General features: G+C 50.8%; 1 protein-coding gene across 2 annotated transcripts in view; it reads left to right on the plus strand.

The window, feature by feature from the left end:
• Positions 1-17,151, plus strand: part of il17rb (interleukin 17 receptor B) — a 19,818-nt gene extending 2,667 nt beyond the window's left edge. Inside the window, exons 4-11 of one of the 2 annotated variants that reach the window (XM_079637917.1) lie at positions 2,100-2,227; positions 3,400-3,526; positions 8,356-8,501; positions 8,750-8,818; positions 12,239-12,296; positions 12,371-12,460; positions 14,005-14,259; positions 15,435-17,151. In XM_079637917.1, coding sequence (XP_079494043.1) covers positions 2,100-2,227; positions 3,400-3,526; positions 8,356-8,501; positions 8,750-8,818; positions 12,239-12,296; positions 12,371-12,460; positions 14,005-14,259; positions 15,435-15,790 — 1,229 coding nt within the window. In that variant the 3' untranslated portion in view covers positions 15,791-17,151. The remainder of the gene's footprint in view (positions 1-2,099; positions 2,228-3,399; positions 3,527-8,355; positions 8,502-8,749; positions 8,819-12,238; positions 12,297-12,370; positions 12,461-14,004; positions 14,260-15,434) is intronic. The other variant, XM_079637918.1, reaches the window with a different exon arrangement.
• Positions 17,152-20,403: the final 3,252 nt, after the last annotated feature.

Genomic DNA, 20,403 nt, shown 5'->3' on the forward strand with positions numbered 1-20,403 from the left:
ATGCAGCTGACAAGCACTGCTCCATGGCCGTTACCAGTGTGGAGGGATCTCCTCTGTCAGGCCAAAGGCTCGATCTGGCATCCTCACCCAGAGGTCCCTACATGCGTGGGCCATCAACAGGTACCCGCTAACCGCCCAGTGGGAGTGTTAAATACGATCACGCAGGCTAGGGCCCCCTCTACTAGACGGCTCTATTCCTCGAAATGGTCTGTGTTCTCTAGCTGGTGCACAGCTCGTGGCATATCACCCCCAGACTGTGGTACACTTCTCTCCTTCCTGCAAGAGCTACTGGATAAGGGCAGAACCCCATCCACGCTCAAGGTTTATGTGGCGGCCATAGCAGCGTTTACTAAACCGACGCTTGGCCAGTCACTTGGAAGGAATGATCTGGTCATTCGCTTCCTTAAAGGAGCTAAGAGGCTGAATACTCCCAGACCTCCCTCAGTCCCCATGTGGGACCTTTCTACGGTTTTGAAAGCCATGAAAGGTGCCCCATTCGAGCCAATCCAATCAATAGATGTCAAACACTTGTCTTTCCAGACAGTGTTTCTTCTGGCTCTCGCTTCGGTAAAGCGTATAGGGGACTTGCAAGCGCTCTCAGTGAGCGCGACGTGTATGGAATTTGGGCCAAATGACTCGAAAGTCATACTCAAACCAAGGCACGGGTACGTTCCTAAATCCCTCAACACACTGTTTAGGGCACAGGTGATTTCCCTGTCGGCCCTGCCGGTCTCTAATGAGGAAAAGGACGCGAGCTTCATTTGTCCGGTCAGGGCATTAAGGGCTTATGTGTCTCGCTCGACTGTCTTCGGACAGACGGAGCAGCTCTTTGTTTCGTTCAGTGGAAGTTCTAAGGGACTAGCTGCGTCAAAACAGAGTCTATCCAGATGGATAGTTGATGCTATTGCGCTGGCTTACGCGTCTGAGGGCCTGCAGTGCCCGTTAGGTGTCAGAGCGCACTCCACAAGAGGCATGGCCTCGTCGTGAGCTTGGTTACAGTGGGATTGCCTAGCAAGATATCTGTACGGCGGCAGGCTGGGCCTCCCCGTCTACATGTATAAGGTTTTATAACCTAGAGGTTCCCGCCTTGCAGGCTAAGCTGCTTTCGGCAAATAAATCAGTACTGTCTGCTTTGATGCTATTGGCTCAGAATACTGAAACTGCTTGAGCGCCGCTCGCTGATCGATAAAATAACTCTATGGGCAGTGTGTAAGACCCATAATATTCATCTTGGGACTTTGATATTATGCAGTAAGAGAGTACTTTCCCCATTGGATCTGACCAATGGATCCCCAACCCCCCATTGGATCTGACGTCACGAGAGGCCTCTCTCGATAGGCGGCTGCAGTTGCCGCAGGACAGCCAATAGGCGCGCGAGCCGTCTTGCCCATGTCTGCATGCTGCCGCAACGCGTTTTACATTATTTAAAAATTAAGGATAATTTTTGGCTTCAATATCATGTGGAAAAGAGTTTTTCCCCTAGCGTAAGATATTACGCAGTACTCGTACCCTCTCTAGAGAGAACCGAGGTTACGTTAGTAACCGAGTACGTTTCTAAGAGTCAGTGACTAGAGAAGAAGTCAGATAAGGAGAAACTCTTCTTAAAGTCACAGAAAACATAATTAAACCATAACATAAAAACAAATAGAAAACAACAGTCACAGTTGACAGAATTACAGCTGATCATATCACTCTTATTATGCTGACGGTGCTGATATTTTGCTGACACACACACACACACACGCATCTGTCCTCTCTCTGCCGTGGACAAAGAGCTTCAGTTCTTATGCTGGCCAATACAACTGCATTACCAGAGAAACATGAGGTTCCCATTAACATTGGAATGTATACTAAGCCTCGGTGGAAACTATAAACATTGCAGTCTCGAACTCTTCCCGCACACACAACTCTGCAACTCTGGAACCAGAAAATATCGTTTTTTTGAAAGATCGAAGATTGAAAAGTTTTTTTGAAGATTAATAAGTATTAATACAAGTATTAATACATATTTAATAAGTATTTTACAGTAATTACATTATCTTCATAGTGAAGAATTGTTGACTCAAGATCAAAGACGGAGTACTTGTGTGTGTTCTCAGGCACCATCGGCACTCTCACCGGCACATGGATCACATTCAGGATAAATGAGGACCCAGAGTCATATTATAGATGTAGATACAAACCTGAGTTCTCCTCTGATCAGATCAGCCTCGCTGGCCTACAACAGGTGAACATGACCACCACACACACACACACACACACACACACACACACACACACACACACACACACACACACACACACACACACACACACACACACACACACTATCAGCCACGCTGGCCTACAACAGGTGAACATGACCACCACACACACACACACACACACACACACACACACACACACACACACACACACACACACTATCAGCCTCGCTGGCCTACAACAGGTGAACATGACCACCACACACACACACACACACACACACACACACACACACACACACACACACTATCAGCCTCGCTGGCCTACAACAGGTGAACATGACCACCACACACACACACACACACACACACACACACACACACACACACACACACACACACTATCAGCCACGCTGGCCTACAACAGGTGAACATGACCACCACACACACACACACACACACACACACACACACACACACACACTATCAGCCACGCTGGCCTACAACAGGTGAACATGACCACCACACACACACACACACACACACACACACACACACACACACACACACACACACACACACACACACTCACTCACTCACTCACTCACTCACTCACTCACTCACTCACTCACTCACTCACTCACTCACTCACTCACTCTCACACACACACACACACACACACACACACACTCACTCACTCACTCACTCACTCACTCACACACTCACTCACTCACTCTCACACACACACACACACACACACACACACACACACACACACACACACACACACACACACACACACACTATCAGCCATGCTGGCCTACAACAGGTGAACATGACCATCACACACACACACACACACACACACACACACACACACACACACACACACACACACACACACACACATCATGGATCAGAAGACAGGCTGAAGACGAGCTTTACTACAGTAAACACATGAATAACACACACACACACACATCATGGACCAGAAGACAGACTGAAGTAAACATGAATAACACACACACACACACACACACACACACACACACACACACACACACACACACACACACACACACACACACACATCATGGATCAGAAGACAGGCTGAAGTAAACACATGAATAACACTACACAATCACACACACACGCAGAGACTGTGTCCTAATCGCACTCTTCTCTTGATTGACAGCTGTGGTTCAGTTTCACTGTGTCAAATGTGTCCGTTTGTCCTTCAACCCAATATGGCTTCTCTGCCTTTAACCTTCCACCACCCAATACTGGAACGGGCTCCGCTTATATAAAGAGCTTCCATGCAGGTCAGTTTGCTCTTACACACTCGCTTCCTCTCCTCTGTCCTGTGGTGTGATGTCGGATTATTTCCTCATCTTATTACAATTATTCAAACACAGCTCATAACCCAGACAGCAACACAGTGTCGGCCCAGATCCGGGCCGTGTGGAATCCCTGTGTGCCGGATCTGGGCCGACACTGTGTTGCTCTCTGGGTTATGAGCTGTGTTTGAAATCATCCTCAGTCAGAATTCCCTATATTAATGTCCATTACATGAGAAAGGACCGAAAGGAATTGCTCACTGTGGGATTAAATAATTGTGTGTTGACTTTATAATTACTTCGACGTGTGTTAAATGACCAGGATCCAGTAAGTCAGAGTAAGGAACAGCAATATTTTAATTCTGCCTGAACCCAGAGATACTACTAAATGAATTTAAAGCAATATAATATATTTGTCAATGTAACGAAGTTCAGATGTTATGGGAAGGAGGAGGCGGGAACGATACACTGTCCTCGCGGACGACTGCTGGCCACACAAAACAGAAACACAACATAAACTCAGGCCTGTTCCTCTCTCAATCTCCACTGTCGCCGCTCTTCCTTTATGCCTCCGCTCCTCCGTGAGAGACACGAGACCGGTGCGTCGCGCAGGAGTCGCTCCTCCTTTATGCTTCCGCTCCTCCGTGAGAGACACGAGACCAGTGCGTCGCGCAGGAGTCGCTCCTCCTTTATGCTTCCGCTCCTCCGTGAGAGACACGAGACCGGTGCGTCGCGCAGGAGTCGCTCCTCCTTTATGCCTCCGCTCCTCCGTGAGAGACACGAGACCGGTGCGTCGCGCAGGAGTCGCTCCTCCTTTATGCCTCCGCTCCTCCGTGAGAGATACGAGACCGGTGCGTCGCGCAGGAGTCGCTCCTCCTTTATGCTTCCGCTCCTCCGTGAGAGACACGAGACCGGTGCGTCGCGCAGGAGTCGCTCCTCCTTTATGCCTCCGCTCCTCCGTGAGAGACACGAGACCGGTGCGTCGCGCAGGAGTCGCTCCTCCTTTATGCTTCCGCTCCTCCGTGAGAGACACGAGACCGGTGCGTCGCGCAGGAGTCGGTCCTCCTTTATGCTTCCGCTCCTCCGTGAGAGACACGAGACCGGTGCGTCGCGCAGGAGTCGCTCCTCCTCTATGCTTCCGCTCCTCCGTGAGAGACACGAGACCGGTGCGTCGCGCAGGAGTCGCTCCTCCTTTATGCTTCCGCTCCTCCGTGAGAGACACGAGACCGGTGCGTCGCGCAGGAGTCGCTCCTCCTTTATGCTTCCGCTCCTCCGTGAGAGACACGAGACCGGTGCGTCGCGCAGGAGTCGCTCCTCCTTTATGCCTCCGCTCCTCCGTGAGAGACACGAGACCGGTGCGTCGCGCAGGAGTCGGTCCTCCTTTATGCCTCCGCTCCTCCGTGAGAGATACGAGACCGGTGCGTCGCGCAGGAGTCGCTCCTCCTTTATGCTTCCGCTCCTCCGTGAGAGACACGAGACCGGTGCGTCGCGCAGGAGTCGCTCCTCCTTTATGCTTCCGCTCCTCCGTGAGAGATACGAGACCGGTGCGTCGCGCAGGAGTCACTCCTCCTTTATGCCTCCGCTCCTCCGTGAGAGACACGAGACCGGTGCGTCGCGCAGGAGTCGGTCCTCCTTTATGCTTCCGCTCCTCCGTGAGAGACACGAGACCGGTGCGTCGCGCAGGAGTCGCTCCTCCTTTATGCTTCCGCTCCTCCGTGAGAGACACGAGACCGGTGCGTCGCGCAGGAGTCGCTCCTCCTTTATGCTTCCGCTCCTCCGTGAGAGACACGAGACCGGTGCGTCGCGCAGGAGTCGGTCCTCCTTTATGCTTCCGCTCCTCCGTGAGAGACACGAGACCGGTGCGTCGCGCAGGAGTCGCTCCTCCTTTATGCTTCCGCTCCTCCGTGAGAGACACGAGACCGGTGCGTCGCGCAGGAGTCGCTCCTCCTTTATGCTTCCGCTCCTCCGTGAGAGACACGAGACCGGTGCGTCGCGCAGGAGTCGCTCCTCCTTTATGCTTCCGCTCCTCCGTGAGAGACACGAGACCGGTGCGTCGCGCAGGAGTCGCTCCTCCTTTATGCCTCCGCTCCTCCGTGAGAGACACGAGACCGGTGCGTCGCGCAGGAGTCGGTCCTCCTTTATGCCTCCGCTCCTCCGTGAGAGATACGAGACCGGTGCGTCGCGCAGGAGTCGCTCCTCCTTTATGCTTCCGCTCCTCCGTGAGAGACACGAGACCGGTGCGTCGCGCAGGAGTCGCTCCTCCTTTATGCTTCCGCTCCTCCGTGAGAGATACGAGACCGGTGCGTCGCGCAGGAGTCACTCCTCCTTTATGCCTCCGCTCCTCCGTGAGAGACACGAGACCGGTGCGTCGCGCAGGAGTCGCTCCTCCTTTATGCTTCCGCTCCTCCATGAGAGATACGAGACCGGTGCGTCGCGGAGGAGTCGGTCCTCCTTTATGCCTCCGCTCCTCCGTGAGAGTCACGAGACCGGTGCGTCGCGCAGGAGTCGCTCCTCCTTTATGCCTCCGCTCCTCCATGAGAGATACGAGACCGGTGCGTCGCGGAGGAGTCGGTCCTCCTTTATGCCTCCGCTCCTCCGTGAGAGACACGAGACCGGTGCGTCGCGCAGGAGTCGGTCCTCCTTTATGCCTCCGCTCCTCCGTGAGAGACACGAGACCGGTGCGTCGCGCAGGAGTCGCTCCTCCTTTATGCTTCCGCTCCTCCGTGAGAGACACGAGACCGGTGCGTCGCGCAGGAGTCGCTCCTCCTTTATGCTTCCGCTCCTCCATGAGAGATACGAGACCGGTGCGTCGCGCAGGAGTCGCTCCTCCTTTATGCCTCCGCTCCTCCATGAGAGATACGAGACCGGTGCGTCGCGCAGGAGTCGGTCCTCCTTTATGCCTCCGCTCCTCCGTGAGAGACACGAGACCGGTGCGTCGCGCAGGAGTCGCTCCTCCTTTATGCCTCCGCTCCTCCGTGAGAGACACGAGACCGGTGCGTCGCGCAGGAGTCGCTCCTCCTTTATGCTTCCGCTCCTCCATGAGAGATACGAGACCGGTGCGTCGCGCAGGAGTCGGTCCTCCTTTATGCCTCCGCTCCTCCGTGAGAGACACGAGACCGGTGCGTCGCGCAGGAGTCGGTCCTCCTTTATGCCTCCGCTCCTCCGTGAGAGACACGAGACCGGTGCGTCGCGCAGGAGGCGCTCCTCCTTTATGCTTCCGCTCCTCCGTGAGAGATACGAGAACGGTGCGTCGCGCAGGAGTCGCTCCTCCTTTATGCTTCCGCTCCTCCGTGAGAGACACGAGACCGGTGCGTCGCGCAGGAGTCGCTCCTCCTTTATGCTTCCGCTCCTCCGTGAGAGACACGAGACCGGTACGTCGCGCAGGAGTCGCTCCTCCTTTATGCCTCCGCTCCTCCGTGAGAGATACGAGACCGGTGCGTCGCGCAGGAGTCGCTCTTCCTTTATGCTTCCGCTCCTCCATGAGAGACGCGAGACCGGTGCGTCGCGCAGGAGTCGCTCCTCCTTTATGCCTCCGCTCCTCCGTGAGAGATACGAGACCGGTGCGTCGCGCAGGAGTCGCTCTTCCTTTATGCTTCCGCTCCTCCGTGAGAGACACGAGACCGGTGCGTCGCGCAGGAGTCGCTCCTCCTTTATGCCTCCGCTCCTCCGTGAGAGACACGAGACCGGTGCGTCGCGCAGGAGTCGCTCCTCCTTTATGCTTCCGCTCCTCCGTGAGAGACACGAGACCGGTGCGTCGTGCAGGAGTCGCTCCTCCTTTATGCTTCCGCTCCTCCGTGAGAGATACGAGACCGGTGCGTCGCGCAGGAGTCGCTCCTCCTTTATGCTTCCGCTCCTCCGTGAGAGATACGAGACCGGTGCGTCGCGCAGGAGTCGCTCTTCCTTTATGCTTCCGCTCCTCCGTGAGAGACACGAGACCGGTGCGTCGCGCAGGAGTCGCTCCTCCTTTATGCTTCCGCTCCTCCGTGAGAGACACGAGACCGGTGCGTCGCGCAGGAGTCGCTCCTCCTTTATGCTTCCGCTCCTCCGTGAGAGACACGAGACCGGTGCGTCGTGCAGGAGTCGCTCCTCCTTTATGCTTCCGCTCCTCCGTGAGAGATACGAGACCGGTGCGTCGCGCAGGAGTCGCTCCTCCTTTATGCTTCCGCTCCTCCGTGAGAGACACGAGACCGGTGCGTCGCGCAGGAGTCGCTCCTCCTTTATGCCTCCGCTCCTCCGTGAGGGAAAAGCACACTGTCCTCTGATTGGTCGGCTTGAGCAGTGTGTTGTGATTGGTCAAACACTTTGAGCGTGTTTGGGAAATGTCCCGCCCCTTTATTCTGCATATGAATTATTTAAATTAGGAATATTGTGACGTGTTTGTTCCCGGAAGAAACTCAAGACTACAATGGAGGCGTTTTAGGAGTTCAGAAACACTGACACTGATATAGAGAAGAACTGGAGCTTTTCATGATCACACAGCAACATTACACTAAACACAGAGGAACATGGAGAAGAGCAGAATAGGTCCTCTTTAATAGAACAAATTGATATGTGTGAGTCACTGCGTCACTGACATATGTGCCAGACAACACTATATATAGCTTGATAAACCGAAGCACCAAGAGGAAACGCGGTGCCGAGGAGAACAACATCAGAGTATGGTTTATCCCACGACCTCATTATGGAAATCTCTGCTCAGCCAGAAACTTGATTTGAGGAATCGTTCGTGTCTGGAGCACAAACACTGCAGGCTGACACACACTTCACTTTAATACTTTTAATACATTTTCAATGACTGTTGATTGACTCCCCAGCTGAAATCCAATGGAACGCTCATATTTATTCAGTCCTTCATGATGATAAAATAGTGGTGACCTTCAATGTGAGCTCTGCGGCCGACAGACACACCATCGAGCTGAAAAACCGAACAAAACGCCTCAAGTCTGTTGAGATAAAAGAGGTTTGTATCTCTTTAACATTTTATTTTGTGCTAAAAGTGGGTTAAAACATTACATCCCACAGGAAAATAAGTTAAAACAAAATAATATCTAAAAAAGTTTGAAATAAAAAGCTATACAATTGTTTTCAGAGAATATATCTTTAGACAGTCTACTGTCAGATTATCTTCACATGTTTTAAGTGTAAACAAGTAAAAAAAAAAATTCCGCCAGTTCTGTAATTTTTCATATTTGTTTGTTGGCCCTACAGGGATGCAGAGTAGACAAATGTCAAGTGGAGCTGGAATACACGGGTCCCTGTGAAAACCTTACAATATGGGTGAGTATAAAATCAGATCTAATGCAGTATATAGAAGGTGCACAACACAATACAAAACATGCATGACTAAAATAATGCAATAAACATTCATTTGACAACATAAGATGTAATAATACCATAATATACATAACTGATGAAAATAATGATTAAAATTAAAAACCATCAAAGTGTCAAAATAAATGACTGGAAACACCGCTTCAGACACCGGCTAACACACGCGCTTCAGACACCGGCTAACACACGCGCTTCAGACACCGGCTAACACACGCGCTTCAGACACCGGCTAACACACGCGCTTCAGACACCGGCTAACACACGCGCTTCAGACACCGGCTAACACACGCGCTTCAGACACACCGGCTAACACACGCGCTTCAGACACCGGCTAACACACGCGCTTCAGACACAGGCTAACACACGCGCTTCAGACACCGGCTAACACACGCGCTTCAGACACCGGCTAACACACGCGCTTCAGACACAGGCTAACACACGCGCTTCAGACACCGGCTAACACACGCGCTTCAGACACAGGCTAACACACGCGCTTCAGACACCGGCTAACACACGCGCTTCAGACACAGGCTAACACACTAACACACGCGCTTCAGACACCGGCTAACACACTAACACACGCGCTTCAGACACCGGCTAACACACTAACACACGCGCTTCAGACACCGGCTAACACACGCACTTCAGACACAGGCTAACACACGCGCTTCAGACACCGGCTAACACACGCGCTTCAGACACAGGCTAACACACGCGCTTCAGACACCGGCTAACACACGCGCTTCAGACACCGGCTAACACGCGCGCTTCAGACACAGGCTAACACACGCGCTTCAGACACCGGCTAACACACTAACACACGCGCTTCAGACACCGGCTAACACACGCGCTTCAGACACAGGCTAACACACGCGCTTCAGACACCGGCTAACACACGCGCTTCAGACACCGGCTAACACACTAACACACGCGCTTCAGACACCGGCTAACACACTAACACACGCGCTTCAGACACCGGCTAACACACTAACACGCGCGCTTCAGACACCGGCTAACACACTAACACACGCGCTTCAGACACCGGCTAACACACTAACACGCGCGCTTCAGACACCGGCTAACACACTAACACGCGCGCTTCAGACACCGGCTAACACACGCGCTTCAGACACCGGCTAACACACTAACACGCGCGCTTCAGACACCGGCTAACACACTAACACGCGCGCTTCAGACACCGGCTAACACACTAACACGCGCGCTTCAGACACAGGCTAACACACGCGCTTCAGACACAGGCTAACACACGCGCTTCAGACACCGGCTAACACACTAACACACACGCTTCAGACACAGGCTAACACACGCGCTTCAGACACCGGCTAACACACTAACACACGCGCTTCAGACACAGGCTAACACGCGCGCTTCAGACACCGGCTAACACACTAACACACGCGCTTCAGACACCGGCTAACACACGCGCTTCAGACACAGGCTAACACACGCGCTTCAGACACCGGCTAACACACGCGCTTCAGACACCGGCTAACACACTAACACACGCGCTTCAGACACCGGCTAACACACTAACACGCGCGCTTCAGACACCGGCTAACACACTAACACACGCGCTTCAGACACCGGCTAACACACTAACACGCGCGCTTCAGACACCGGCTAACACACTAACACGCGCGCTTCAGACACCGGCTAACACACTAACACACGCGCTTCAGACACCGGCTAACACACTAACACGCGCGCTTCAGACACCGGCTAACACACTAACACGCGCGCTTCAGACACCGGCTAACACACTAACACGCGCGCTTCAGACACCGGCTAACACACTAACACACGCGCTTCAGACACAGGCTAACACACGCGCTTCAGACACAGGCTAACACACGCGCTTCAGACACCGGCTAACACACTAACACACGCGCTTCAGACACAGGCTAACACACGCGCTTCAGACACCGGCTAACACACTAACACACGCGCTTCAGACACAGGCTAACACGCGCGCTTCAGACACCGGCTAACACACTAACACACGCGCTTCAGACACAGGCTAACACACGCGCTTCAGACACCGGCTAACACACTAACACACGCGCTTCAGACACCGGCTAACACACTCGCTTCAGACACCGGCTAACACACTAACACACGCGCTTCAGACACCGGCTAACACACTAACACACGCGCTTCAGACACCGGCTAACACACTAACACGCGCGCTTCAGACACCGGCTAACACACTAACACGCGCGCTTCAGACACCGGCTAACACACTAACACGCGCGCTTCAGACACCGGCTAACACACTAACACGCGCGCTTCAGACACAGGCTAACACACTAACACACGCGCTTCAGACACAGGCTAACACACTAACACGCGCGCTTCAGACACCGGCTAACACACTAACACACGCGCTTCAGACACCGGCTAACACACTAACACGCGCGCTTCAGACACAGGCTAACACACTAACACACGCGCTTCAGACACCGGCTAACACACTAACACGCGCGCTTCAGACACCGGCTAACACACTAACACACGCGCTTCAGACACAGGCTAACACACTAACACACGCGCTTCAGACACCGGCTAACACACTAACACACGCGCTTCAGACACCGGCTAACACACTAACACGCGCGCTTCAGACACCGGCTAACACACTAACACGCGCGCTTCAGACACCGGCTAACACACTAACACGCGCGCTTCAGACACCGGCTAACACACTAACACGCGCGCTTCAGACACCGGCTAACACACTAACACACGCGCTTCAGACACCGGCTAACACACGCGCTTCAGACACCGGCTAACACACGCGCTTCAGACACCGGCTAACACACTAACACACGCGCTTCAGACACCGGCTAACACACTAACACACGCGCTTCAGACACCGGCTAACACACTAACACACGCGCTTCAGACACCGGCTAACACACTAACACACGCGCTTCAGACACCGGCTAACACACTAACACACGCGCTTCAGACACAGGCTAACACACTAACACACGCGCTTCAGACACCGGCTAACACACTAACACACGCGCTTCAGACACCGGCTAACACACTAACACACGCGCTTCAGACACCGGCTAACACACTAACACACGCGCTTCAGACACCGGCTAACACACGCGCTTCAGACACCGGCTAACACACGCGCTTCAGACACCGGCTAACACACTAACACACGCGCTTCAGACACCGGCTAACACACGCGCTTCAGACACCGGCTAACACACGTGCTTCAGACACCGGCTAACATGCGCTAACAGACACCGGCTCCTGAACTGAGGACCCAGCGTAGAGTTACACTTCTGAAGGGATCCTGAATTAACTTGCTTTTTTGTGTTATTTCTTAAGATAACGCGTCACTGTGAACACCGTCGAAGTGAAGCTCAGCATAAAGTGACCTGTTCGAGTGAGTATCCCATAATTCCTCATCTGGGTTTACCCGCTGCACTGTCGGCTCAGAACATCTGTTTGGTTCCTCAGAGTTTGCGGCTCCTGCGTGGTCTGCGCTGGCCGTCGGCGTGTGGTGTGTCCTGGCGCTGCTGGTCGTGCTGCTCTGCTGCTGCGTCTCCTGTAAGTGAACACACGCCTGCACACCTGTGTCTGTACACCGCTGCGGAGAACCAGGACCTCTCACTGGCATTCTGTTACAAGCCTGCATGCCTTTCTGTCTTACGCGGAACTCAAAGGAAGATATTTAGAGGAGCATTGGTTGCCAAAAAGATTTGGTGCCCTTTGACTTCCACTGGACAAAGAACTGAGACATAAGATAAGATAAGACAAGATAAGACATCTCTTCATTTACTGCTACAAACTGATAACGGTCAGACAAGTATGATTTAAACCATGAATGCAATTCAACTAATGCCAACATCATTTTCAAGCGTATTCAAAATAATTGTGTGGTCGATGGCATCAAACGCAGCTCTACGAATCACTGCAATCCACTAATGTTGCATTAAAGGGACAGTTCACCCAAAAATGAAAACTAGCCCATGATTTACTCACCCTGAGGTTTATCATCCTAGGTGTGCACGACATTCTCCTTTCAGACGAACACAATCTGAGTTACAGAGGTGGACAGTAACAAAGCACATTTACTTGAGTACACTTTTTGAGTATCAGACGCGAGACAGCTAGCGTGGGGTTTATCTGACCTCAGTGACGCGAGACAGCTAGCGTGGGGTTTACCTGACCTCAGTGACGCGAGACAGCTAGCGTGGGGTTTACCTGACCTCAGTGACGCGAGACAGCTAGCGTGGGGTTTATCTGACCTCAGTGACGCGAGACAGCTAGCGTGGGGTTTATCTGACCTCAGTGACGCGAGACAGCTAGCGTGGGGTTTACCTGACCTCAGTGACGCGAGACAGCTAGCGTGGGGTTTACCTGACCTCAGTGACGCGAGACAGCTAGCGTGGGGTTTACCTGACCTCAGTGACGCGAGACAGCTAGCGTGGGGTTTACCTGACCTCAGTGACGCGAGACAGCTAGCGTGGGGTTTACCTGACCTCAGTGACGCGAGACAGCTAGCGTGGGGTTTACCTGACCTCAGTGACGCGAGACAGCTAGCGTGGGGTTTATCTGACCTCAGTGACGCGAGACAGCTAGCGTGGGGTTTACCTGACCTCAGTGACGCGAGACAGCTAGCGTGGGGTTTACCTGACCTCAGTGACGCGAGACAGCTAGCGTGGGGTTTACCTGACCTCAGTGACGCGAGACAGCTAGCGTGGGGTTTACCTGACCTCAGTGACGCGAGACAGCTAGCGTGGGGTTTACCTGACCTCAGTGACGCGAGACAGCTAGCGTGGGGTTTATCTGACCAGCTAGCGGACGGTCTGCTTAGCCAGTCTGTCTGCTTCTGACCTGAGCCCCAGTTAGTCAAGGTTCAACTCTACATAGTCTTGTTGGTATGTAATGTTAGTAGTAGTTAAGGCCACCTAGGCAAGGCAAGTTTATTTATATAGCACATTTCATACACAGTGGTAATTCAAAGTGCTTTACAAAGAAAGCACCTAACGTGAAGTGTGACCAAATGCTTTATGGTTCGGTGTTTCTGCTAGGGTCAGTAATGTTTAAACTGGGCCGTGCCGTGTCTCAGTGTACCCGTGCTCTTCCAGGTCAGACGCTGCGGTGGGTCCGCGGCTCGAAGCGTGGCGTGTGTGTGCGAGTGCTGCTGGTGTATCCCGCAGTGGACGGCGTGTTCCAGCGAGCTGTGATGCTCCTGGCTCAATCCCTGCAGAGACGCGCTGGCGTAACGGTGGTCGTCGACGTGTGGGACAAAGCAAGCCTAGCGGAACAAGGCCCGCTGCGCTGGGTCAACACACAGGCCGAGCTCGCAGACAGAGTCCTCATCGTCACCCCGCCTCAGACCGGTACCAAACTCTGGTTTCCTCTCAGCGCCTGTCAATGTGCCTCAGATTTTGTGGGGGATTACATGCAACTAACCCAGTAGTAAGTGCTAGGGCTGCCCCCTAATAGAAGAGGCTTAGTCGACCTACACTTTAGCAGTCGTTAAGTCGCAGAAGAAAAACAACGAGAAATTGTGGAAATCCCGCAGGCTTGTAACGGACAGATCGTTAACGAATCATTACTCGACCTCAAATATGGCTTATTACTTGAAGTATGTAAGTGCAGTCGCAGCACTTTACAAGTCCGCTCGCTCTCATGCTGACCTTGACAAATGTGTGTTATTATTACACACAAGTGTTTGTGTGGAGAGTGTGTTTACTGTGTGACATTCACGCGCCGGTGCCATCACTCGCATTTAACTTAAAACACTCAGTCATTCTTGGTCATCCAGATAAGATTAACAAAACTGTGAAAGGTCTACTTTTATTTGTGTAAACTCACAATAAAAACAGACAGTTGTGCTTGTGTAAAGAAAATGGCGCTGTCTGTGGATTCGTCTTGAACTGGAGCGCGTCACATGAACCGAAGCGAAGCGCATGCTTGCCTCACAGACACCAGAAATACATCTATAGAAAGCTTGAAAGTTTTACATTTGAATGAACAGATTCCAACGGAAAATAAACATTCTCAGATCATGTAATCCGTATGAAACGTGCATATATGCGTGTCCACTACTGCGGAGCATCAACACAGAACACATTACCAAATCATTATTAAAACGTTTAGACACGACACATCCATAATCATCAGGTTTGCTGGTGCGCCGTGGCTTTATGTGCATTTGAGCGCTGATTAGGCTATATGTATACGTATTTTATTTAGGCAATTAAAGGCACATTATTATGATTTATGGCTTATTAATATAAATGCGTGATTAGTCGACTAATGGCTTAAATGAACGACGACTAGTCGACAGGAAGAATCTTTGGTCGAGGGCAGCCCTAGTAAATACATGTCCTGGAGTAATTTTACTAAGTACTTATTTGTATAATCCGACTTTAACTACGACACCTTAAAATAAAGGGTGATGATTCTCAATGTGAAGCGGATGAATATAAAGAACAGTCCTGTCAGTTACATGGGGACAGATTTTCTGAGAAGGACCCTTCTTTTCTTCTTTGAATGCTTCTCTTTGCAGACGACCTCAAGTCAAGCCTCGTCCCCGGCGTGAGCGACGACACGGTTTCAGCTTCGGCCAGCAGTCTCTTCGCCTTGACCCTTAACCTGGCGTCCAGCGCTGCCCATGACCCGCTCGGCCGGGACAAGTTCTGGGTCGTCATCCTGCGGGCCGAGGACCAGAGCGTGCGGCCCGAGCTGAGAGGCTTCAGGAGGTTCCTTCTGCCCCGAGACTCCGAGAAGCTCCATCAGAAGCTGCAGTCCTGCTTCGGCCCCTTCCCCTTCAGGAACGCCCTGGAGAAGATGGAGATCCACACAGACCTCCTCCCCTGTGCCGAAGACCACAGCCGGGACCAGACTCCTCATCTCCGGGCATAATGTGTGCCTTTATGTTCCGTTTTCATCATGCAAGAGGCTTCCTTCCAGCAGACTTCAGTTCCAGCTCTGATCAAACTCACTGAGCAACTTCTTCACTAGTTCAGCTGTGAAACATTCAAAACATTTAGAAACATTGTGTCTTGGGCCCAATCCCAATTCTACCCCTTTCCCCTTCGTCTACCCCTAACCCTTCGCCTTCCCCTTCCCCTTGACCCTTGAAACAGAGTGGCAAGGCGTAGGGGTGAAAATATTCCCCTAAGAAATGGGACACCACTACTACACCGTTACACGTCATTATACGTCGTCGCCTACGTCACAGGAGATGCGCCGATGTTTATCACAAACTTCCAAGATGCACAGGACTTGTTTTCTGTGGTGTTGTATTAACACGTTGGAGGTACAGACCTATGTTTGTCCTATTTTGACCTATTTATTTATTTACTGTGTGAAACTGTGTGAAATACCACATTGTGTGGCGTTCATGTGCGTTCAGCTCATAAATACGATCTTTACGAGATGACTTGAACGTACTAATAGCTTGTGTGCTTTTTTCGGGGGAGAAGAGATTTTTTTACAAACGTTTCTTTGAAGGAACTGACCGTAAATATGAACACAAGATTGAATGTAACATAAAGCAAATCATTATTTGTCGTTAAAATACTTATTAAAGTCAACAATTCTTACATTTATGGTCTAATTTTTTGCTTGGGCAGCCATTTTGCGTCTGTAGCCGGTGTATGCAGTGACACTTCTCATACCCCTTCGTTTGAAGTGTGGTCCCGAAAAATCTTCGTTTGAAGGGCTATCTGGCCCTTCCCCCTAGCCCTTCCCCTCCAACCAAAAGAGAATCGAGACAGCCCTACCCCTCCACGTGCACGCGCAAAACAGAGGGGAAGGGGTAAGTGAAGGGGTAAGGGGTAGAATTGGGATTGGCCCTTGGTTATGCGGACGTTAAGGGAACATTCAGGGTCTTCGTGATCCTTTCTTGCCCTCTTTTCAGAAAAAGCTGTGATTTTACCTCTGGATTTCATAGCTTTGTCAAAGCCAAACAATCTTCTACCTTAAATTATATGTTTATCTCTGTAAAGCAGCTTTGAAACTATCTACATTGTTAAAAGCGCTATATAAATGAAGATCCTTACTCCTTACTTTGTAAGATAAATCCTTATTTACTAGACCTGATCATTATTTTGGTATATAATCATATCAATATTAAAAAGTAGGAGAAAAGTAGCATTAAAAAGTTTAACTAATAGTCTCGAATAAAATTCAACTGTAGATACTGTAGTTTATTAAGTCTAAATCTTGCCAAGCATGTAGGCCACTCTTGCTAAAATAAAATAAAAATTAATTCTTATTTTAAGAGGTGTTCTGAGTGAATTATTTGTTTGAAGCACTTTACAATATGGTTTGATTTGTTAACATTAATGTATCAGGCTAACTAACATGAACTAACCATGAGCAATACATTTGTTACTGTAATCTTTCTTAATCTTAGTTAATAAAAATCCAGCTGTTCATGTTAGTTCACAGAGCATTAACCAATGTTAACAATTACAACTTTTGACATCACCTGACCAACCGAATGTGCGGTTTCCTTCGCCGCCCGGAGTGCGAGGTCGGTTGGCTCCCGGAGCTCTGGGTCAGAAGCACCCTCGTGCATGTCCAGGAGCGCCTGGTGGACCTGCAGGAGCGACATGGCATGGAGGGCGGAAGCAGCCTGCCCACAAGCTCTGTAAGCCTTCACTGTTAGAACGGACGTAATCTTACAGGCTCTGGACGGGAGGCGTGGATGCCGGACACAGTTGCATTATGACGGTACGCTCCACCAGAGGGATATCCACATACCCCTTAGCTCCTACGCCATCAAGGGTGGTGAGGAGGGAGGAGCCACTAGGACGGCTTCTGGCACTATACGCCGCCGTCCACGTCTTAGTGAGCTCCTCATGCACCTCCAGCAAGAATGGCACCAGCACGGCGCGCCCCGAGAAACCAATCGTCCAACCGAGACGGTTTGGGATGTGGTGGAAGGTTCCACACAAGCCTGACCTTCTTGGCGGCCCGGGAAAGCATAGCCACGTATTCTGGATCTGACTCGGGCAACGCTACACTCCCTGAAAGGGGCAACGCAGCCGAGTCTTCATCTCCAGTGGACTGAAGCTCCCCCTCCGATGCTGCGACCGACATCTGATTGTCAGCTGGAGCCCCAAAGGTAACGAGTGGTCATCCATGAGAAGGACCAGCGCTTTTCAGCGTTGAAGGCTCCACCGGCTGCTGTGAGGCTGTGAGGCTGTGAACCCCTACAGGCACAGTGACTTTTTTGGCTTATTTTTTCGTGCACATCGTTCATTTTTTTGTTCAAACACAAATAGATAAGAAAGAAAAGGGAATTTGGTGTTCACGAACTTCATGTGCTGTCTGCGACTAAGTCGCTCTGTGCGCCGACAGACCAGTCCACATCTGGATAAATATATAGCCTACTGACAGCAAAGACAACGTCGGCAGTATTGACGGCAAAATAGGCTACAGAATATTTCGTTCTGTATTGACCGGTGCAATATTTGAAAATGAAATATTACAATTATATCTGCATTTATGTCAAAACCGAGAGACTTTCAAACATCAAAATGTATTTATTAATATGTAGTATGTGTCAAAATGACATATAAACATCTTTTCCTATTCTATTTTGCCTGGAAACGCTTCCAACACGTTTGCGTGTCGCGTGAAAAATAGGCATTGGTTCTATTTCTAGCATGCACGTGTTTTCGGTCACGCAGGCAGTGTGCAAGCTCTAACCTGTTAACATGGGAGCCGGAATAAAAACGGACTCGCCACGCAGCCAGGGAGTAGCCTCTGAACTCCGAACTCTGGTCTCAGGGAGAAATCTGACGCAGTGGCAGATACCATACAGTAAAAGAAACACGAGTGGTTCACGCTTGCACGCATACTGCCGTTTTGGAGCGCAGTGCTCTGATTTGCTTATTTTCTATTTACTTGTTTGGTGGAGGCAATCCAGAATTACTGTTGATTAAAAAATATAATCAGACCCCCACCCCACCCCCCCAAAAAAAACCTCTTCGGATCTGGACGATTCACACAAGTCACCCAAACTGACGTGAAAAAAGCGGGAGGCGCCGAAAAGCGCGCTGTTTGCATCCCTGGCCTCACTGTGGTTAATGCCCAAACACAAGAGGCAAGTATTGTGGCCGTCTGCTGGCACCAGGGAACGACCGCATCCAGAAACGCACAGGCAGAATGACATCCTGAATAGGACGCAGTGTCACGCCTGTGATGCTCTTTTGTGAAGAAAAGTACTCTTATTCGATCTCTCAAATAAGGCACCCAGGGAGTGCACAGCAGAGAGAGAGCAGGCTGCGGTGCACACTCGATGGAAACGCGCACCGAGCCGACACAGAGATGTGTGTGCTGTCAGAACAGCAGTTGTGGAGCTTATTTATAGCTCGCGGCAACCCTAACCCTAACCCAGTCCAACACTACAGCAGACAAGAGAGAAGAGAGAGAATCTCAGATGCAAGTTGAGTCTATACTGAAGATAAACAGAAGCTCGGCTCCGAAGTGAAAGACAAAGCTGCGTGCGTCCGCTTCCGTGGTTATACCCGCGCTGCGGGCGGGGAGCGTTCATTGGCTCGTTCTGTAGACACTCGAAGACGATAGGGCTCCCTGAAGTGATCCCAATGACGTCCACGTACCGTCGAACGCGAGCGACTGAAAGGGAACTCAAGACTACAATGGAGGCATTTCAGAGAGTTCAGAAACACTGTGTAACGCCTGAGACAAATCAGACACAATTATTTGGTATATGTAGTTTTAAACAATCTTTAAAACTCACTCTGGGATCTGGGGTCCCATCCCCCAGTGAGTGCAAGAAGGTCTTGGTTACCATCACCACGATCAGATAAGTTGGTTTTATGGCTGTTAAAAAATGTGGTCACGTGCTCAAGACAGAGACAATGGGGGAGACGGGAACAATCTTTAACACAGACTTTGCTGCATTAATCATAGACGACCTGGTCTATAAATGACCATACATCCCAGAACATTTGTGAATGATTTACTGTTTTGTGTAATGTCTTCTAATACTATTATTTTGTTGATGCGGTGTATTTTACAATAGAATCAACCTATACCATGTTTGGTCTCTATAAATTGGTACTTCGAAGATCAAAATGATTGTTTGTGTACATGATATGCCAATAGCTGCGGAACATATTAGTATTACAAGAATCTTTCTTAGTTTCTTCTTCAGAAACCAATCCAACTGCACATGCAAAGGAGACAGCGTCATAAATCCTCCCCACACAGAAATCTCCCGCTTAGAAATTCCTCCTTTCTTAGTGGTTGAGCCAACCCTGTCAAGCTTAAATAGCCTTTCCACAAGCCCTTCCCTCTCTCTGGGTCCTTCCTGAAATCCTGATGAGAAGATGATGCTGGTGTGTGTGTGTGTGTGTGTGTGTGTGTGTGTGTGTGTGTGTGTGTGTGTGTGTGTGTGTGTGGATTAGTTATGTTTGTTATTTAGTTAATAAAACTTGTGCACAATACATGTTTGGTTCTGATTCTCTGCTTGCAACAAGGTTTACTTTAAGATTTAG

This window comes from Phoxinus phoxinus (genome assembly GCF_949152265.1).
Source record: "Phoxinus phoxinus genome assembly, chromosome: 15".
Lineage (NCBI taxonomy): Eukaryota > Metazoa > Chordata > Actinopteri > Cypriniformes > Leuciscidae > Phoxinus > Phoxinus phoxinus.